Source organism: Rutilus rutilus, assembly GCF_951802725.1.
Source record: "Rutilus rutilus genome assembly, chromosome: 5".
NCBI classification, from domain to species: Eukaryota; Metazoa; Chordata; class Actinopteri; order Cypriniformes; family Leuciscidae; genus Rutilus; species Rutilus rutilus.
The window spans coordinates 1,836,826-1,860,717 of record NC_140213.1 but is presented as its reverse complement, the minus strand read 5'-3'; the positions used below and the strand labels follow the sequence as shown (position 1 = coordinate 1,860,717).

General features: G+C 37.8%; 1 protein-coding gene across 1 annotated transcript in view; it reads right to left on the bottom strand.

The window, feature by feature from the left end:
- Positions 1–23,892, bottom strand: part of cd276 (CD276 molecule) — a 190,299-nt gene that overhangs the window by 31,644 nt on the left and 134,763 nt on the right. Inside the window, exons 5-6 of the mRNA XM_084409138.1 lie at positions 8,313–8,447; positions 3,420–3,473 (exon numbers count right to left, since the gene is read on the bottom strand). Coding sequence (XP_084265264.1) covers positions 3,420–3,473; positions 8,313–8,447 — 189 coding nt within the window. The remainder of the gene's footprint in view (positions 1–3,419; positions 3,474–8,312; positions 8,448–23,892) is intronic.

Here is a 23,892-nt window from a genome sequence, read left to right as displayed (position 1 = left end):
TCTATACCTCTCCTTATTACTGGCAAACACAGCCACAAACATTTAGGCAAACGTGATGCCAGGTTGGATGTGGTAATGAGGCTTATTAAATGTCAAAAGTGGGCATGCCAACAACTTCCTGACAATATTTTGCAACGTGAATATATTAATTATTAAATGCAGGCATCTGTCGTATTAAGTTTATAGGGTTTTTTTAACACTTACAAAATGTAGTTGTGTTTGCTGCAGTGTTCCTCATCGACTGTTTCTCTCACTGTCTGCATCAGAGCTTGAGATCAAAACTGTTTAAAACATTCACTCACATCAACAGACGGGACTAACGGACCAATCAAGCAGTCAGTTTAGAGCGTTGACGGATTCCCACCGCCAGCATCACGTCACGTCATCCACACACACACATCTGACACTCGTCACATGTGAAATATTCATGAGACCCCCATTACCACGGACACATCGCTCTCTCTCTCTCTCTCTGACCCTCTTCACCTGCCTGCTTATTAAAATCTCATAGTATTAACTCTACTGCTCATGGCCAGGCTGAATAATTCAATCAGACTAAAGGAGTCAAATGAATCTTTAATGACATTAAAGCCACAGGGGGAGCAGAACCTGGACTCTGCCAGCGTTTACTCTGGCCTTCACCTGAGGCGAGAGACGGGGCTCGTTCTGCTCGACAGCCGTGCCGATTTAGCCAGAAACGCTCGTGAATTCTCACCGCGATTCATTTTCAGAGAGCTACAGATCACGGAAAAAAGAATCATGAGGACTAAAGATGGATTTAAGCTGAACGAGATCAAATCTATTTAGTTCTAGAGTCCTATTATTGCACTCTTCACATTCATTTCACAGTTGCATCAAATATCATAATTACTACAACGCCATTTAGGGTCATTAAGAGATTGAACCATGACTCTTTTGCACTGTGGAGCCGGAGCCCAGAATAGCTAGCATTAATAGAGGAGATATCCACCGAGGAAATGTGTTTAAAATGGTAGATACTGTCCCATTTTTTTGTGAGTTTAATAAATGTATTGTATTTTTGATACTATACTTCTACTTTTCGCAGTGAAGACTTTTGAGGTCCTGATATGATCGCAGTCAAGTTGTTTTTTGTTCTTCGCGTCGGGGTAAGAAGAGGTTTGAAACACCTGTGCAGCGAGATACTGATTCTAGCGAACATCTCGACGCCGTCCACATTTACATGAATATGTGCTGCGCTTTCCTCTTAATAACTAAATAAACGAAATGACAGAAAACTGCAGTTCAGAAAGCATGTAATCACAGTGATGTGGATGTTTGCATCAGTTCTGATATTCAGCACTGCAGTCACGTCATATAAAGTCTATTTCTACAGCACTTATTATACAATATATCGCTTTAAAGCAGCAGCTTTACAGTATTAAACATGTCTCTTTCAATTAGAATTACAGCTTCACAATTCACACACAACTGCGACTTTATATCACGCAATTCTGACTTTATATCACGCAATTCTGACTTTATATCACGCAATTCTGACTTTATATCACGCAATTCTGACTTTATATCACGCAATTCTGACTTTATATCACGCAATTCTGACTTTATATCTCACAATTCTGACTTTATATCACGCAATTCTGACTTTATATCTCGCAATTCTGACTTTATATCAGGCAATTCTGACTTTATATCAGGCAATTCTGACTTTATATCACGTAATTCTGACTTTATATCACACAATTCTGACTTTATATCACGTAATTCTGACTTTATATCACGTAATTCTGACTTTATATCAGGCAATTCTGACTTTATATCATGCAATTCTGACTTTATATCTCACAATTCTGACTTTATATCACACAATTCTGACTTTATATCATGCAATTCTGACTTTATATCACACAATTCTGACTTTATATCACACAATTCTGACTTTATATCTCACAATTCTGACTTTATATCACACAATTCTGACTTTATATCACACAATTCTGACTTTATATCATGCAATTCTGACTTTATATCTCACAATTCTGACTTTATATCACACAATTCTGACTTTATATCACGCAATTCTGACTTTATATCTCACAATTCTGACTTTATATCTTGCAATTCTGACTTTATATCACGCAATTCTGACTTTATATCACACAATTCTGACTTTATATCATGCAATTCTGACTTTATATCACACAATTGTGACTTTATATCTTGCAATTCTGACTTTATATCACGCAATTCTGACTTTATATCACGTAATTCTGACTTTATATCACACAATTCTGACTTTATATCTTGCAATTCTGACTTTATATCACGCAATTCTGACTTTATATCACGCAATTCTGACTTTATATCACGCAATTCTGACTTTATATCACGCAATTCTGACTTTATATCACGCAATTCTGACTTTATATCACGCAATTCTGACTTTATATCACACAATTCTGACTTTATATCACGCAATTCTGACTTTATATCACACAATTCTGACTTTATATCACACAATTGTGACTTTATATCTTGCAATTCTGACTTTATATCACACAATTCTGACTTTATATCACACAATTCTGACTTTATAACACGCAATTCTGACTTTATATCACACAATTCTGACTTTATATCACGCAATTCTGACTTTATATCACACAATTCTGACTTTATATCACACAATTGTGACTTTATATCTTGCAATTCTGACTTTATATCACACAATTCTGACTTTATATCACACAATTCTGACTTTATAACACGCAATTCTGACTTTATATCTTGCAATTCTGACTTTATATCACACAATTGTGACTTTATATCACACAATTGTGACTTTATATCTCGCAATTCTGACTTTATATCACGCAATTCTGACTTTATATCTCGCAATTTTGACTTTATATCACGCAATTCTGACTTTATATCACGCAATTCTGACTTTATATCACGCAATTGTGACTTCATAACTCGTAATTCTGACTTTATATCACGCAATTCTGACTTTATATCACGCAATTCTGACTTTATATCTCGCAATTTTGACTTTATATCACACAATTCTGACTTTATATCTCGCAATTCTGACTTTATATCTCGCAATTTTGACTTTATATCACGCAATTCTGACTTTATATCACGCAATTCTGACTTTATATCTCGCAATTTTGACTTTATATCACGCAATTCTGACTTTATATCTCGCAATTTTGACTTTATATCACGCAATTCTGACTTTATATCACGCAATTGCGACTTTACATCACGCAATTCTGACTTTATATCTCGCAATTGCGTCTTTATACTTTCCTGGAACTCCAAACAAACTACTCTACGGCCTGATTTCGTTCGAAGCGATGTCATACCAGTCTTTACATGTGAACACACAACTATAATTCTGTACATTTATACATAAAATATATAAGGCAACTGACCTGACTTGGCTTCTTCTAATTCTTTGGCTTCCTCAAGTTCTTTGGCTTCTTCCTCTGTACAGAGAAAAACAGATCAGAAGGAATGAGTTTATGGTCTCCAAATACATGTGCAGTTTCAGCTGTCACATTATGCACAGTCATGCCTTCACACACACTGAGGAAAAACACAGTTCAGGAACATCTGAAAATATCAAACATTCAACCTTGCAGAGGGAAATCCATGTTTAAAGATTAAGCTTCGTGAGATGTAGTCTACTCTAAAATACACCTAGATGTGAATTCACACACACGCCAATATAAAGGAGCTGCGATGCCTTTCTTCACAGTCCAAAAGTCAAAGATGGAAACAACAGTTGATGCTGATCTCCGCTCAAACTGGGTTAGCTGGTTTCCCAGTCTGACCCCTAACACCAGCAAACCAGCTTGAGCCAGATGCAGACCAGCTAACATTCTTAGGGCTGGTTTATCACATGTTTTAGGTTTAGAAAAAGCCATGTAGCCATAAAAAGACAATAATGACAATATATTATGTATGCAATTTATTGACACAATCTCAGTTACTTTATTTTGTTAATTATTTTTTTATGTGCAAATGCAAGCGTGCTATGCAACACCAGATATACTATATATACATGCAGAAAATAATACATCATTACATGCATATATATATATAAAATGGGCCAAAATTTTATAAAATTAAAAATGGAAATATTTTTTTTTACAAAAAATTGGCCAAAAAAGGAATAAGCAATTTTGAAGCAGTTTCATGAGAGATTGTATATGCTAAAAAGAAATTGTAACAGTAATATTCCAACTAACAGGGAATGTTCTGGCAACATTTTCTCGAACAAACATTCTTCTAGTAAAATTCATTAAAAAACATTCTGGTTATCAATAATAATAATGTTCTAAAACGTAAACTCGCTGATGGAATGTTCATTTTCTTAAAATTTTTTAAATGTTTCTACGTGTGTCAGAACTTTCAGAGAACATTCAAAAGTAACATTTCCATAATGTTGGAAGAATGATCCAATGGCATATATTATCTTAACGTTCACACAACCAAGAAAAAAACTATTTTTAAAACATTGAAAAAAAAGGACGTTTTGAACATTCAGAAATAACGTTTTCATAATTTAATGTGAACATTTGCTAAATGTTTCAAGAACGTTGTTTTGTTAGCTGGGATCACCAACCGTGATCATGGACGGCTATGGACCACCGTGTGTCATGCTGTGTGTGTAGAGGTTGAGGGCAATCCTAACTGGAACGAGCAGCTGGTGAGATTGGGCTGTTCTCTGGGATACTGGGATGGAGAAACACCGCGCAGGGAAATCAACAATGTACGGTTGCTCTTTTATTTCATTTCTTGGTGTCTGCTTCACTCAATTTAATTCTCTCCTCTTCTCTTTTGACTGAATCTTTCCATGTATTTATCCCACGAAATTCTAGTTGACACTGAATATTTACAAGTGATCAGTGTGAATGACCAGAAATCCTCAGTTTGGGCTTGATAACCGCATTCACTAGCAGGCGTGAACCTCTCTGAATTGTTCTGCTCTTAGTCTTTTATAGATCAAGTTCTCAAGTAAGAACCATAAATTAAAAAGTGTAATTCCAGTCCCAAATGTGGACTTTGAGGTCGCAACGGGGCCCGACGGGGAAGACGAGAAGAGCAGGAGCGGAGTAAAAGAGTGGCGTATTCCATGTATGCTGAGACTCACTCAAAAACTCAATTACTTCATCAGGTTGCTGACCCGTTCACCGAATCTTATTCCAGGATTCCTGCACGGGTTACTGGAGAAAGAAGAGCTCATTTGGTCTGGACTATCGCTGGCCTGCGTCAGTGTGTTCATTCCATTCCCTCCCACTGTTTGGTATTCGGTCATACAGCTGATATTTACTCTTTCTTTCCTCCGTGAAATAATCCAGTTGCAGATGTATTTTTAAAAGCCCAGGGGTCTGAGCCGCGCAGGAATGACCTTTATTTAAATGTCTCCGGCTCTACACATAGAACTCATTACAGATGGAGTGATGGTGGAAAGCAATGTTCTTTCCTTCTATCCACCTCGTTTTTCCCCTCACATGATTGCAGGATCCTCCGCTATCTCTCTGCTAGTTCTTCTCCATCCACCCATCACTCTTTCCTCCTGTCATTCAACCTCCAACTTCTGCAGTCCCTAGTTACACGCGCGACTAATTATCTAGCGGCGCTAATGAACTTCCAGCAGCAGAGGAGGAGAGATGGGCTTTGGTAATAAAGTGTGTGTGTGTGTGTGTGTGTGTTTAGCATTCAGAGCTGCTGTGGGTCGTCCTGTGGATTATCAGCCACTGTCACAGAGCCATGCAGAAATATAATATAACAATATTCTTTTCAGACTGTTGAATATATTTAGTTATTAACTCAACATTATCCAACAGACTGACCCTGAAACACATGATTATTCCTTTGTGAGGGACATAAGGCATAAAATATCTATCTATCTATTTATTTTATCTATCTATCTATCTATCTATCTATCTATCTATCTATCTATCTATCTATCTATCTATCTATCTATCTATCTGTCTGTCTGTCTGTCTGTCTGTCTGTCTGTCTGTCTATCTGTCTGTCTGTCTGTCTGTCTGTCTGTCTATCTGTATGTCTGTCTGTCTGTCTGTCTGTCTGTCTGTCTATCTATCTATCTGTCTGTCTGTCTGTCTGTCTATCTATGTGTCTGTATGTCTGTCTGTCTGTCTGTCTGTCTGTCTGTCTGTCTGTCTATCTATCTATCTATCTATCTGTCTGTCTATCTGTCTGTCTATCTGTCTGTCTGTCTGTCTGTCTATCTATCTATCTATCTATCTATCTGTCTGTCTATCTGTCTGTCTATCTGTCTGTCTGTCTGTCTGTCTGTCTGTCTATCTATGTGTCTGTCTATCTATCTGTCTGTCTGTCTGTCTGTCTGTCTGTCTATCTATGTGTCTGTCTATCTGTCTATCTGTCTGTCTGTCTGTCTGTCTGTCTGTCTGTCTGTCTGTCTGTCTGTCTATCTATGTGTCTGTATCTATCTATCTATCTATCTATCTATCTATCTATCTATCTATCTATCTATCTATCTATCTATCTATCTATCTATCTATCTATCTGTCTATTTATCTCTTTCAGCATCAGATCAACGGGCAAAGTGTTATTAAGAGAGCCAAGTCGGATGTGTTTGTTCACAGTTTTAGTACAAAACTTCGGTTCGTGAAGCCAGAACGTTCACTAATGTCGTGAAGTTTGAGCGTCCCACCACAGTCGGTATATGGGTGTTTAATATGAAATAACTCAAAATGAACAAGAATCGCCACACTGCCACTTCTGCTCCCGAGGATTTATTAAAATGAGCAACGTTTCGACCCAAAGGGTCTTCGTCAAGCAAGCAACAATCATAGAAAGGTACAATTTATATCACTGTGAACCAACACACCTGACCTCATTAGTGAACTAATTACCCAATCAACCAATGCAATAACGACCTAATCAAACACAAATGGAACCACTAAAGCATCAAAAACAGATGATTGGATTAGAGAGGTTGTAGCGCGATTTGAACATATTGATCAGCAAGAATGCCTTGCTAGAACACGCTCTAAGTCTACTGGTTATCTTGTATTATTCCATATTCTGCGTTAAGTAAGGAGTTTGCACATATAGTGCGTGAACACTGGCATACTTTAAGTACAGATCCCACAATTAGTCATTTTTGTAAAGATCCTGCACGATTTGTACATAAACGAGCTCCTAATATCCGGCATACAGTGGTGAGAGCCGACCAAGTGTGTGATCGTTCAAGCAATCCCCGTTCAGTCCCTGATGGTAATTATAGGTGCACGATGTAATTTCACAAATAAATGTCACACTTTTAGCCATTTTCATTCTGGGAAACTTAAAAAAATTAAGGGAATAATTTCATGTAACACCAAAACCGTAATTTATATGATCAAATGCCCGTGTGGTTTAGCATACATGGGTAAAACGTAGTGTTGTTTGAACCAAGAAGTAATAAACGTTTGAATGAGCAAAAGAACCAAATCGCTGTTCATTTCAGTGTTTTTAAACACAATCTGTCGACTCTTCGCTACTTCAGTACAGAACTAGTAAGAGTACCCAGACGGGGTGGTGTCATTTTATATATATATATATATATATATAATGTTACTCTTTACATTATACATACTCTTTCTCCAAAAGGTTTGAATATGGAGTTTGATTTGAACTTGTGAACATTCTTTTATATATATATATATATATATATATATATATATATATATATATATATATATATCTGTTATTCATTGGTTAGTTTAGAATTTTTTTTATTTTTTTATATTATGTTGGTTATTTTTCTGTATTTTTCTGTAGTTTGTTTTTATGTTTTTTGATGCTTTAGTGGTTCCATTTGTGTTTGATTAGGTCGTTATTGCATTGGTTGATTGGGTAATTAGTTCACTAATGAGGTCAGGTGTGTTGGTTCACACTGATATAAATTGTACCTTTCTATGATGGTTGCTTGCTTGACGAAGACCCTTTGGGTCGAAACGTTGCTCATTTTAATAAATCCTCGGGAGCAGAAGTGGCAATGTGGCGATTCTTGTTCATTTTGAGTTTGATGCTTCATTTGATCGAACACCTGCCAATAGTTTCTGGATGTGCGCACAATTTCCTTTTGAATCAATATGAAATAACAGACAATAACAGGCCAGTAATGACCATGCCATCTGAGACTGAGACTCAACTACATACATCCAGATGAACATGTAAAGAGGAGATCAGGATCCAGAGACTATCATCCTCTAATATCTTCAGGAGAAAGGCTTAAGATGTGATTGAAGGCCAGGTGTTGTTCCTGAGCACAGAAGAGTCCTCACCAGCTCTCATCTCCTCGCAGCTCTCCTGGATCTTCCTCCGACACACGACAGCGAGAGCGATGAGCAAACCCAGCAAACACACGGCCAGACCCACCGTCACCCACAGAGCCACCGGGGGGAACACCGGATTCTGGCCTGCAGACGAGAGAGAGAAACACACTCGCATTATAGAGGAATAACAGCAGTTCAGCTCTCATTGTGCCCTATCATCATCATCATCATCATCATCATCATCATCCTCATCTTCAGTAATATACACAGCAACAACAAACTCAGACAATTAACAATCTGGGGTGTGTTTCCCGAAAGCATCGTTAGAAGCAGAGTTTCTTGTTTGCATGACATGTGGACTCAATAAATCCTGATCTTGAGCAAAATAAGCAAGCTGACATTCAGTGCAATCTGTGTCTTTTATTTAGAATACATACAAATTTAATTTATGTCTTAGTTTGTCAAGAGATTTAAAGTGTCGTTTCTGAAGAGTGCGCATGTGTGAACGAGCTCTAGTGTGTAAGAACGAGTCTATGAGTGAATCTGGAGATAAAGCAAAATAACTGAGAAAATGTATAAATAGTCTTCAGATGTCATGTGCGTAATTTATAGCAAAACATCTAACATAAATTGTATCATCATCATCATCATCATCCTCATCATCATCTTCAGTAATATACACAGCAACAACAAACTCAGTCACACTCTCTCAGTATTGATGCTTTAAAGGCTCATGTGATTGACTGATCAATAACTGATTTGTATTCAGAACCAGTGCAATTATGTATATCATGTCATATTTTATGATATTTGGTTTTGTTAATTAATGGTTGTTTTTTTATTGCGTTGTGCACAGGCTACATTATGGCCAAGCATGCGCCCTTAAAATAGCATCTGAACGTTGACTTTAGACGAGGGTTTTCCTGGTCAGTGGAGGAATTGTTTTCTGAAACTGCAAAATAGCACCAGGGAACGTTTGCGCCGGAACACGCCTCCTCTTTTCCCTGAACCGCCCCCGGGAGCGCAAGTTCATTCCCTAATTTACCGACGTGCGTCTGTGGAGGGAAGGGTCCGCTGTGTGTCGGGTGAGAAATAGGAATGATACATGCGTCGCTGTACAAAGTCAGTTGCGCTGGGTGTGAGATAGAGCCCAGTGTGTGTAAGTTCATAAGTCGACACCATTGCTGAGTATTTCCTCCTTAAAACTGCAGTGAACCAAAGACAGTCTCAAAAACACGCTTTGAAATCGCTGGTGTTTCTGACGTCACAAACTACCTTGTAACCAATCAGATCAACGAGTGATCGTCAACCAGTGGATCTCTGAGCTGAGTGAGTGAGTGGAGGCGGGGCTCATTTGCATATTCATAGAACCGCGCATACTAAATGAGGCAAGGGTGTCAAGTTACATTCAAGATATTTTAAGGCATGAGGAAAACGTTTAAATATTTAAATATGTAATTTTGGTGATCAAAGATTCATTTTAATGGGATCAAATTATTGTCTACAGGGGACTTTAATACTTTATGCAATTTATCTTGAAGATATTTTTACTTGTAAGCTAGGCAAAACACTGATTATTATCATTATTAATTTTTTGCTGTATGAGTTGAATCAGAATTGTCATAATGCATAAAGTAAAGTACACTGTGTTATGCTGTCCCGACGGCGTTTGATTTGGTTTGTTGTTTCTCAAGTCCACTAAAGGCTTCTCTGCTTTGAGCCGGATTAACCGTCCATCAGATCGCACTGGACAAACACAGTCGGTTCGGCCTCACATGAGCGACTGAGGAAAGTAAACCGGACAGTGATACAGACACACAGATATTACAGCCTCCAAATTTCCCCCGGGGCAGAAATGTGGAGAGATGGGAGGAAAACAGACAGAAAGAGGGAGAAGCTAAGCAGAACTAAGAGCGGCTGGCCGTGCAAACACAACACGGTCAAACACTCAGTCAAGTCAAGTCTCCTTCATTTATACAGCGCTTTAACAATATAGATGTTTCAAAGCAGCTTTACAGTGATAATTACAGTAACAGAGATAGTTTAGGCTTTACAGCAGATCTAGAATAAAGTTATTGTCCAGATAAAGTTAGTTTTGACTGATTCACTTCCATTGCAAACATCATTAGTTACTAACTTAGGGGCCGCTAACACACACCGCTTTACTGAAAACAGAAACTTTTAATGTGTTCTGGCCGTTCATTTGCACACAACAGTGTTTGAGAACGCAAACCTCGAAACAGGATCCAAGGTGCAAGTGTTGAACATTTCTGAAAAGCGCTATCATCTCCGTGTTAACTTCAAAAACGCAAATCTGTGAAAACGGTGTCGCCGCGCACATGCGCATTACGTGTTCAGTCTATCGATATGTGCGTTTGAATGTATGTGTGCGCAGGCGTGTAGTCTCTCTTTACAAACTGACCTCAACAAACTACTTGTCTGGCCTTAAAAATTCATAATACATGGATCGCTTCCGCACATCCATGTGAACTGAAGTATTCTGACAGCGTTTTATCTATACAGAGGTGGAGGAGGCCTTCACAGGGACACTAGTGGACACTTCAGGACTGCGCTGTCAAAAAGAGAAAAAGAGAAAAAGTCAGAAAGAGCTTGTGTACGGTGGGAAAATGACAAATCACCTGAAGCACTGGAGCTTCGGCTCGAAGGACAGAACGATAACGCCGAGCCAAAAACAGGTCAGGATGCATTATTGTTCGAGAACAGTCGACGAGAGAGGAACCGGTGCCGGCGAACGGCACACAAATAAAAGCTTCGTTTCCAGGGGATCTGAGCCTTGGCTGGCGGCTCCTCATTAGCTGGTTTTCGACAGCAGGGTTCAGTGTAAACCAGCACACGACAGATGCTTTCAGGCCCGTGTGGACGAGCCTGTTGTGTTTCCAACTGAAACCGTTTCACGGCGTAACCCTGCGTTTGCTGAGCCGTGAGCAGACCAAACCGCAACTAATTTCACCAAAGCCTCGCAGATTTCGCTCTGCTCCTTCAAGCTGTCAATTTATTTGTAAAAAGCCTTCAGGAAAGCGTCTTTTTCATTAGGTGTTGTGTTGAAAACGAGCCGAACGCGGCACAGTGTCTGACACATTACAAGTGGACCTGCTTGTAACTGAATGGCTCTTGAACTTGAAGTAAAAATATAAAAATAAAACAAAATGATTTTTTTTTTTTTTTTTTTTTTTTATAAACTAAATTAATAATGAAATAGAAAATACTTAAAATAAAATAAAAAGATTATTAAAAAAATATATATATACAATTAATAAAATAATAAAACTTATAACATAGAAATATAAAATAATTGAAAAATAAAAATAAAATAAATAGTGCTGTCAAATCTATTACTCGTGATTAATCACATCTAACATAAACGTTTGTTTACATAATATATGTGTGTATATGTATTATTATATTATATATAAATTATATATAGAATAATATATGTGTATATATATATATATATACACATACACATACTATCAATTCTATATGTATATATATATATATATATATATATATACACACACACACATAATATATAAACAAAAACTTTTTTATTAGATGTGATTAATAGATTTGACAGCACTAAAAATGTTTATTAAATAAATAACATTTTAAATAATTAAATAAATAAAATAATAAAATAAAATAATAAAAATGTCACAATAAAAGTGGCCTTTCTTTTATCTTCATTAAATGATATTCAAAAACATGTAATAAAATACTATATGTCACAGTATAAGTTGTCTTTCGTGAAAATATCAAAATCCTCCTTGGAGCCAGAAGATGAAAATAGGCTCGACACACACACACACACACACACACACACACACACACACACACACACACACACACGTGACGGCCAGTAATTTTGTACGCTTAAAAATCAATACTACAGCTGGTACTATATTACTGTCTTTGAGTGCGGTCCATGTAAGCATCAGTTCAAACATGCCATGATCCAAAGAAAGTCAATAGCAAAGCAAAGCACTGCGAAATCTAGGCTTATTTCCCCTGGTAACCCACAGACAGCCAGAGATAATACAGAGATGATATATATATATATATATATATATATATATATATATAGATGATATATATTGATGTATTGATGCGGCCTCTGAGATACACAGACTGTGGCGGCCAGATCTATTATAGTTTCAGAAGAGCAGAGGAACCTGCTAAAGAGAAGGAGAGAACGTGTGCAGAACGTACAGTTTTACACTCATGTGCGTCTCCTGAAGGTTAATAAGAGTTTCTTGTTAGTTTCTTCATTTCTGTGCCGAACGAGCTGAAGATGGTGAAAGTGTGGTTTGGTCTACAGGACCTGGAGGAGACCCATCAGTCTTGCTCTGCGCTCATTAACGAAGGTCGGAGAGAGTTTAAATCAGACTAAATGACCACATGAGCGAATGCTTATTTCCTCACTGTAAGAGTCCAGTTTACCTTGATCTCGTGTGAACCCGCGTAAAACATCATGTTGTTCGGACAGAACTGATGACTGATCACTGGAGCGATTACATCATATTACAGCATGTGTTTGGGCCTCGCAGGCATGGTGATGTATCACACAATAGGTACTGGAATTATGTGACTTTTAATTATGTAAATAAATAAAAATAAAAAAATAATAAATTAAACAGTTGTTTAAATAAATAAATTAAATTAAATTAAATTAAATAAAAAATAAATAAAAAAATAAAGAAAATAAAATAAATAAAAAAAATAAAAAATATATATATATATAATAAAAATAATAATAAAAATAAATAAATAAATAAATAAATAAAATAAAATAAAACTAAATAGAACATTAATAAAACAAACTAAAATACATTAAAAATATATATATATATATAAACAGAACATATATAAAACTAAATAAAATAAATCCAATTAAAATAAAATACATTTAAATAAAATTTTTACTTGACAAGACATAAGGCACTGAACATTCAGCTTTATAAATTACATTTTACAACATATTCAAACAGAAAACAGTTCTTATATATTGAAATAATAAATAAATGCAGACTGGCTGAGCTTATCAAAAACAAAAAACTTTTGACTAGTATGTATTTACTAAAATGAGGTTACATTTTTTCCTTACATGAACTCCGATCTGATCCGCATAAGTGCATCTCTCTCTCTGTCTCTCTCTCTGTCTCTCTCTCTCTCTCTCTCTGTCTCTCTCTCGGTGAAGGAGTCCTGATGAAGATAAATGTTGTAAAAGTCTACCATTTCAGCGCTGTTGTCCCTTAAGGCCTGTAGGCTCATATTTCTCTCTTACTATTGTTTGATGATGTGATTTTGTTTCCCTCTGTTATAGATATATCCCAAATGTCTCTCATCACCCATCATCTTCCTCTGCAAGCCCTTATTCATCTCTTTCTCTCTTGCTCTCTCTCTCAGTTGCCAAAGACACACAAGGACGTACGTTCATCTTGGCTCTCACCTCCAACAGTTTCTCGAGTCTGGATTCTGTGAGTGTTTTATATCGCTCACATTCTGAACAATATGTTCCAGTGCTGGAGTTTGGACACACAATCAGCAGAGATCGGAAGTGACCATACATTCACTTCTGGAAGAATATAGTATATACACACTACCAGTCAAAAGTTTTAGATCGGTAAGATGTTTTAATGTTTTTAAAAGAAGTCTCTTCTGCTCACCAAAGCTGCATTTATTTGACAAAAAAAATAAAAAAAAATAATAATAAAATAAAGGAATATTGTGAAATATTATTCCAATGTAAATCAGCTGTTCTCTATGTGAATATACAGTAAAGTGTAATTTATTCCTGTGATCAAAGCTGAATTTATCATCATTACTCCAGTCTTCAGTGTCACATGATCCTTCAGAAATCAGTATAACATGATGATCTGATGATTCTTCTTTTTTTTTAAATCAAATGAATGCAGCCTTGCTGAGCAGAAGAGACTTCTTTTAGAAACATTAAAACCTCTGATAGTCCATGAGCCAGGGCCCCAAATTTGGTCCATCGGTATCATCTGGGGGGGCAAATGCTATCATTGTTTTTTGGCAAGGTATACACCCCTAGTATTAGAAAAATCACGATAGCAGTGCAGCGGTGGTAGCGAAATCACTTTTTTGAGCTCATGAAGTTACTAACCCCCTAAAATAAATTCCGTTTTTGAAATCTGGTATATATCTGGTTTAGGCTCATGCTAGGGATATTGTCAGTATTCTATAATATGGTGCTTGGTATCGTTGGAAAGGGGACCTTTTAGGCTTTCATTTAAACTCAGTACTGAATCTGTCTGACAAACACAGAGGTCACAAGACTTCTTTAAACCAGAAATAACACACATTTTTTCACAATTTCCGCCTAAACTGTATGCTTTCTTTTATCCCTGTGGCATTAAAGAACACCATGGACACAAAACTCAACAACTTCAATACTCAAGGCACTCTGATGACTCAGAAAATGTATAATATACCCATACTATTTATTTGTGAGAGCCTTAAATTAGACTTCTGCAGCCAGCACAAGTCTTCAAAATAGAATAGAGCCAATAGAATGGACAAATAGAATACCCTATTAGTCCAGGGCCAAATGGCCTATTTATTCATGTACAGTTGTAATAAAAAAGTAATTGTTTCAATAGTGTTGTCAGCATAACACTTGTAAGTGGTTTAACAAAATGTTTCTATCATGTATTTTGATATTCACCCACTTTCAGTCAGAATATCAGAAAGTAGCTCATGCACGGAATGTTGATGGATTTTGACAGTTTGACAAGGTTTTGCCAGTATTGCGAAAAGATTGTTGGTTCAGTTGACTGGTTATAACAACACTACCAACTATGCCATCTTCAATCAACTTCCATTGAGTTCCAAGGGTATTAAATGTAAGTACAAAATACTTTTTCTCTTGTGCTTGTGAATTGGTGGGGAATAGTAGCAGAATAGTAGCAGTAGCTAATGTAAGCTTGGTGTTTTTCACACTTAGTATACTTCTTTTAAACTTAAAATAAGAAAGTATACTTTCAGTCTACATTTTATGTACTTCTCAGAAATATAATTAAAATTACACTTCAGTGTACTTGATTTATACTGAGAGAAAAGTCCAGGGCCCGTATTCATAAAGATTCTAAGAATCCTCTCAGAAAACTCTTAATTTAGCTTAAAAACTTTTACATATAGAGTCTTAGCTTAAAAGCGATTCGGGACCGATCTGAGAGCAACTCTGAGTAAGGAAAAGACAAAAACTTTCATCTTAGCGAGGAGGCGGGGTTGACCCCGTTGCTATGTATGACACAATCTTTTGAAGACTGTGATTGGCTGGTTGTCCAAGAAGGAAAAAAAAAAGAGTGATTTTAAGTATAGGGTCTATTCTAAGCCTTCACTTAGAAATTACATGCGACTGTGTACAACATTACACACTGCTGCATTGTTGCATTTTCCCAGTTGCCAAATATCGTAATGTAGTGATTACTTTCATTTCTGGCGCTATGGCATTACTGCGTGTCGGAGATGTTTGCACGTCTCTAATAAGATCAGTCACAAACATGATCCCTGCACGATCTAATCTATAGCGTCTTATTAACTCACTGTCATTGAGTCCCATTGTCTGCAACACATTTCTTCTCCCTCTTCGTCTTTCTGCCATGTTCTCCTCTGCTAAAGAATCTCTTCAGCCTCTGAAAAGTCCTCGTCCGTACTCCTAACAATTTTGACCTTAAGACCTCTTTTAAGGGTTAAGATGCTTTCTGAATTACTTTTTTCTTTACTGGGATTTGTTCTTTAATTTTAAGAGTAAACGCCCACATTTCTAAGAATTTTCTTTGAATTTTGTCACTAGGAGCTACTCTTTGCATTAAGATTCTTTATGAATACGGGCCCAGGTATATTTGGCCTGTACTTGAACTCAATCTTTTGATCCAGATATACTTAAAAGAATAATTAAGAAATCAAAGTATACTTGGCTTGTAGTTGTGTTAACTCTTTTGATTGAGTAGTCAATTAAATATATATTTTTTTACATAGTTTTACAGTCTTATGAAACTTACATTGTTTGAAAATATTGATTAGAATATTGATATAAAACAGATATGTTTCTAATTCTGCATATCTGAATTTTTGTGTAGGCTAGTCCACTGGTAGTGTATAACAATTTACTCTAATTATACTTTTTTGTTTAAAATGTTGCCTTTCTTTATGAAACTTACTGACATTCAAGTGTTGATTAAAAAAGGATGCATGAGAAACCTAGTTGTGTACTTAGTTTACTACTCTTACAAATACAAAAAATACTAAAAGTGGGCCAATTTAGTCCCAATCAGTATTGAAATAGTACACAAGTTTACTACAAGTACACATTGGTATTAGTATACTTACTACATAAAGTATACTTAAAAAATATACTTAAATTACTTAAGTATACTTCATAAAATTAACATGAAGACATGCACTTTTATGATGAAGAGATGCACTTTTATGATGGATATATGCACTTTTATAATGGATATATGCACTTTTATAATGGATAGATGCTCTTTTATAATGGATAGATGCACTTTTATGATGCTCTTTTATAATGGATAGATGGACTTTTATGATGTGTAGATGCACTTTTATGATGGATAGATGCACTTTTATGATGTATAGATGCACTTTTAAAATGGAGAGATGCACTTTTATGATGGAGAGATGGTCTTTTATAATGGATAGATGCTCTTTTATGATGGATAGATGCTCTTTTATAATGGATAGATGCACCTTTATAATGGATAGATGGACCTTTATAATGGATAGATGCACTTTTATAATGGATAGATGCATTTTTATAATGGATAGATGCACTTTTATTATGGATAGATGCACTTTTATGATGAGAGATGCACTTTTATGATGGATAGATGCACTTTTATGATGGAGAGATGCACTTTTATGATGGAGAGATGCACTTTTATGATGGCTAGATGCACTTTTATGATGGCTAGATGCACTTTTATGATGGATAGATGCACTTTTATGATGTATAGATGCACTTTTATTATGGATAGATGCACTTTTATGATGTATAGATGCACTTTTATAATGGATAGATGCACTTTTATGATGGATAGATGCACTTTTATGATGTATAGATGCACTTTTATAATGGATAGATGCACTTTTATGATGGATAGATGCACTTTTATGATGTATAGATGCACTTTTATAATGGATAGATGCTCTTTTATGATGGATAGATGGACTTTTATGATGGATAGATTCACTTTTATAATGGATAGATGCTCTTTTATAATGGATAGATGCACTTTTATGATGTATAGATGCACTTTTATAATGGATAGATGCACTTTTATGATGGATAGATGCACTTTTATGATGTATATATGCACTTTTATAATGGATAGATGCACTTTTATGATGGATAGATGCACTTTTATGATGTATAGATGCACTTTTATAATGGATAGATGCTCTTTTATAATGGATAGATGCACCTTTATAATGGATAGATGGACCTTTATAATGGCTAGATGCACTTTTATAATGGATAGATGCACTTTTATAATGGCTAGATGCACTTTTATAATGGATAGATGCACTTTTATAATGGATATATGCACTTTTATAATTGATAGATGGACTTTTATGATGGAGAGATGGACTTTTATGATGGAGAGATGGACTTTTATAATGGATAGATGCACTTTTATAATGGATAGATGCTCTTTTATAATGGATAGATGCACTTTTATAATGGATATATGCACTTTTATAATGGATAGATGCTCTTTTATAATGGATAGATGCACTTTTATAATGGATATATGCACTTTTATTATGGATAGATGCACTTTTATAATGGATAGATGCACTTTTATAATGGATAGACAATAATAGATTTTTACAGCGATTGATTCCTGCCGGTTCCATAATGAGACTGGCGCGGCCAGAGACATTTTGGGCGCTGCGGCATATTAAATATATTATAAATAGTTTTTCCGCATGAGAAATACAATGTGTGGCGAAAGGGCGTGACAAAAGACCGAAATGAGTGACTGTCATGTGACACTTGAGAGCCCTGACTGCACTGTAGCAGTTACTGTTACACTGTTTCATAGATTAATCTATGCCAGTCTATGATTAATCTATGACAGCCAGTTTAACCTGCAAGCTAGCTAGCCTGCTAGATAGCTAGCCTGCTAAAAACGCCAAGCTTACATTAGTCATTGCTACTATTCCCCACCAATTCACAAGCACAAGAGAAAAAGTATTTTGTACTTACATTTAATACCCTTGGAACTCAATGGAAGTTGATTGAAGATGGCATAGTTGGTAGTGTTGTTATAACCAGTCAACTGAACCAACAATCTTTTCGCAATACTGGCAAAACCTTGTCAAACTGTCAAAATCCATCAACATTCCGTGCATGAGCTACTTTCTGATATTCTAACTGAAAGTGGGTGAATATCAAAATACATGATAGAAACATTTTGTTAAACCACTTACAAGTGTTATGCTGACAACACTATTGAAACAATTACTTTTTTATTACAACTGTACATGAATAAATAGGCCATTTGGCCCTGGACTAATAGGGTATTCTATTTGTCTATTCTATTGGCTCTATTCTATTTTGAAGACTTGTGCTGGCTGCAGAAGTCTAATTTAAGGCTCTCACAAATAAATAGTTTGGGTATATTATACATTTTCTGAGTCATCAGAGTGCCTTGAGTATTGAAGTTGTTGAGTTTTGTGTCCATGGTGTTCTTTCATGCCACAGGGATAAAAGAAAGCATACAGTTTAGGCGGAAATTGTGAAAAAATGTGTGTTATTTCTGGTTTAAAGAAGTCTTGTGACCTCTGTGTTTGTCAGACAGATTCAGTACTGAGCTTAAATGAAAGCCTAAAAGGTCCCCTTTCCAACGATACCAAGCACCATATTATAGAATACTGACAATATCCCTAGCATGAGCCTAAACCAGATATACACCAGATTTCAAAAACGGAATTTATTTTAGGGGGTTAGTAACTTCATGAGCTGAAAAAAGTGATTTCGCTACCACCGCTGCACTGCTATCGTGATTTTTCTAATACTAGGGGTGTATACCTTGCCAAAAAACAATGATAGCATTTGCCCCCCCGTTGATACCGATCAACCCCCCTGGCTCATGGACTATGACAGGTAGTGTACCTTCAGGAACCTCATTTACATTGTTACATTGTTACCGCATTTGTTTACATTCCGGCATCTCCCGTGGCGACCGAGGGAGTTTGAGGCTCCGCCCCTTCACTCACGGGTCAGACCGAACAGAGCAGCTTCACTTCTGTGGGATTTTCTCCTGTTTCTCTCCTTTCATCTCCTGGAATAAAGAGTTGAAACTCCTCGGCCTAACCTCTCTTCTTCTCTCCTGATACGCTGATCAAAGCTGTCGTTCTCTCTCCTTTTCCCAGTCGCCGCTCCACAACAGCACGCGTGTTACGGTGAACAGAAGAAACCGGGCCTTACGGGCCGAATACAAACAGAGCCGAAAACAAGACGGGTTATTCCCGTTCCTTCTCGATCCCGTATTATTACACTCGTTCTTCCGAGAAGCACAAGAGGAGATCTCAGACATGTTTAAAGGGGTGGTTGAGTATGATTTGACTTCTCTAACTTTAGTTAGTGTGTAGTGTTGCTGTTTGAGCATAAACAACATCTGCAAAGTTATAACGCTCAAAGTTCAAAGCAAAGGGAGATATTTGCTTTTAAAGAAATCGCTTTTTAAGGACTACAACAAACGGCTGGTAGAGACTACACCACATTCCTCACGGGTTAGTGACATCACCAGCCCTAGAATTTACATAAACCCCGCCCCCTGAACACGATTTATAGATGATCAAGACAGAATATGCTAATCAATGACTAGAAGATAACTACACATCAGCTTCATAACTTCATCAACTAACCGTTCAGAAAAGTCCTGTTGCTTCTACATGTTGTCACTTCTTCTCGAGTCTCTCCATCATTGTCTGACTCTGGTTTGAACATAAAAGGCTACAAATTTTGGTGTGTGTGTGTGTGTGTGTGTGTGTGTGTGTGTGTGTGTGTGTGTGTGTGTGTGTGGTAATCGGAGCATGATTCCTGGCTGCATGTCAAGTGGATCTTTGGTAAAGTTGTAAGGAACACTATATCGACTCCAACCTTTAGTTTAAACTGATAAACCGTTTTACTGGTGTTTTCCCAGTTTCCCCTGTTAAATCCAGTCATGCAGCAGCTCTTCTTTTACTTTTCCAGCAAGTAAGTGACATTAATGCATACCCTCTATTATAACTGGAAACTAATCATTTCAAAATTCTACGATTTGGGACACATTAATATCAAATACTATTTAGAACGGATAGTATGTGAACTGGGATGTGGAATAAGTCTTTATTAATAGATAATCTGCCCTGATCATCATCATTTTTACTTATTTTTTGTGTGAAAAGGAATAAAAATGGATGTTTTACTGCCTCTAGTGTTCCTTTAAGCTGCAAACTGTGTTTCTGAGGCATGTTTTTGGTGTGTTGAGAGAAGTCCATCTGTCTGTTCTCAAACGCGTGTCCTCCTAAAACACATCTGAAAACACTCCCAGAGCTCCCTGACATTTGAAAGATTATTCATTTCTATTTATCCATCTATTTATTGTCCTCCCCTCCAACAAGCCCGCTAAGGGATCTCCGTGAATTCTGATTAGCAAAAATAACAATAAATGTAATCGCAAATACGCCAAGCCAGAAATGTCAGAGGACAGGGATTAGCTAAACAGGACGACAGGAGACCGACGGAGATTTGATTTCTTCCCTTTAGAGGGATTCGGATTGGATAAATGACGTCAATCATTCATCACAATGAGGGGAAGCTGATCACGTTTTGGCTTCCATATTGTTGTTGTATTCTCACCTGTGTGTGAGAGAGGAGGAGGACAGATGAAGATGTGGACAAATGCACCTTTGCTTTTCGTCAGATCAGCATTTCTGCCAAGAAAACATCCTCTTCCTGAGAGTTTGACTTCATAGCGAGAGAAAACCAAGGGTTTATTAGCTTTCAGAAGAGACATGATCTAGCAGACACTGTAAACACGCCAGAACTTTACTCTGTTTGTTTCCCTAGTGAAGAAAAGTGAACTTCAGTATACTTTTAAAAAGAGTACTTATTCTGGAAAGAATATACTAGAGTGCAAACTGAACGTAATGTTTTCGGACACTTAATTCCATGTAATTGGAATTAAATGAAACTGTATTATAGTTAAAATTTATATTAAAAGCAATCAGTTGAATTAAAGAGTGAATCTAGAGTTTCTGAATCACTTCAGTAGGACTTCAGTACATGTGATTTTATAATTGCTATTGTCTTTGAAATATGGTTAACTCACTAAGAGAAACTCTCTCTGATGTGCTACACATATTAATAACAATGCTACAGCAAAGAAGATAACATCTTAGAAACGTAGAAATAAATGTTAATGTTAAGAATGAAGTACTGGGGTCCGAGAGTTGTCTAGTTTAAAGGACAGACTGACTCTCGACTCGGAGCTTCAGCAACATGTAAACACACTTACAAACTCATCGTCCTTCCCACTGCGATCGATAAAGCTCTTCTTCATATCCAGACACATGTCATCTGAGCATCGCTACACTGGTGAAGCGAAAGTACACTGCCAACAAGATCCTTGGGAAAACCACTTTCACCACATAGAATACACAAAGTCTCCATTTGTTTTATGGTTGTCTTTGTGAATGTGACCGTAGGATCACGTTGCTCTTGATCAGAAGACTGGCTGTGGATGGACAGAATGGTCAACTTCACTTCTGAATAATTGATTAGAAAGATTTAAAAAGTAGAAATAAACTTGCAGCATAATGACTGACAGCATGTTGTGCTTTAAGACGCTGGAATCTCCATGAAAGCAGCCCTTTTGTAAAAAGTTCAATGTTTTAAATAATCAGTTGTAATGGTTCAATTTGTTGTAATTTGTTGAATATTTGCCTGTAAAAAAGAAAACAAATAGAGATAAAAGTATAAATAAGTATTTAATCGGGTCTGGTAATACAAGGCTTTCTTAAGGCTGACTGGTCATTTGGACGATCGCAAAACCCCAAAACTAGTTGATTGTGAAATATATAGCGTGACACATCCCTAAACCTCTAGCTCTCATTTCAAGGTAAAAAAAAAAAATGGAAATAAGGATGAAGGGAGAGTAAGAGAGGGAGGGACGGGAAAGAAATAAGTGTGAAGTCGAGTAGGACAGCTAATTAAGTGTGTGTGTGTGTGTGTGTACAGTTCAAAGCAAACACATCGCAGCGCTCATTAAAGCCAAAGGAGACGAGCCGAGCGAATGTAGGCCAGCCCTTAGTGCAGATGGAGAAGCCCAGCAGGAGAACATGGTCACTCCGTCCCGAGGCCGGTCACGTGACCCAACCGAGACCGATCACGTGACCCAACCGAGGCCTGTCATGTGACCCAACCGAGACCGATCACGTGACCCAACCGAGGCCTGTCATGTGACCCAACCGAGACCGATCACGTGACCCAACCGAGATGATCACGTGACCCAACCGAGGCCTGTCACGTGACCCAACCGAGACCGTTCACGTGACCCAACCGAGACCGATCACGTGACCCAACCGAGACCGATGACGTGACCCAACCGAGACCGTTCACGTGACCCAACCGAGGCCTGTCACGTGACCCAACCGAGGCCCTTCACGTGACTGAACCGAGACCGATGACGTGACCCAAACGAGACCGATGACGTGACCCAACCGAGACCGATCACGTGACCCAACCGAGGCCTGTCATGTGACCCAACCGAGGCCCATCACGTGACCCAACCCGAGACCCGTCACATGACCCAACCAAGGCCGATCACATGACTCAGCTGAGACCGATCACTTGACCCAACCCGAGACCCGTCACATGACCCAATCAAGGCCGATCACATGACTCAGCTGAGACCGATCACTTGACCCAACCGAGGCCAGTCACGTGAACCAATTGAAGCCGATTTGTCCCAACCGAGGCCGGTCACGTGACCCGACAGAGGACCGTCATGTGACCCAACCAAGACCGATCCCTACCGAGGCTGATCACGTGACCCAACCGAGACCGATCACGTGACCCAACTGAGGCCGATTTGTCCCAGCCGAGGCCGGTCACGTGACCCAACCGAGACCGATCACGTGACCCAACCGAGACCGATGACGTGACCCAACCGAGACCGTTCACGTGACCCAACCGAGGCCTGTCACGTGACCCAACCGAGGCCCTTCACGTGACTGAACCGAGACCGATGACGTGACCCAAACGAGACCGATGACGTGACCCAACCGAGACCGATCACGTGACCCAACCGAGGCCTGTCATGTGACCCAACCGAGGCCCATCACGTGACCCAACCCGAGACCCGTCACATGACCCAACCAAGGCCGATCACATGACTCAGCTGAGACCGATCACTTGACCCAACCCGAGACCCGTCACATGACCCAATCAAGGCCGATCACATGACTCAGCTGAGACCGATCACTTGACCCAACCGAGGCCAGTCACGTGAACCAATTGAAGCCGATTTGT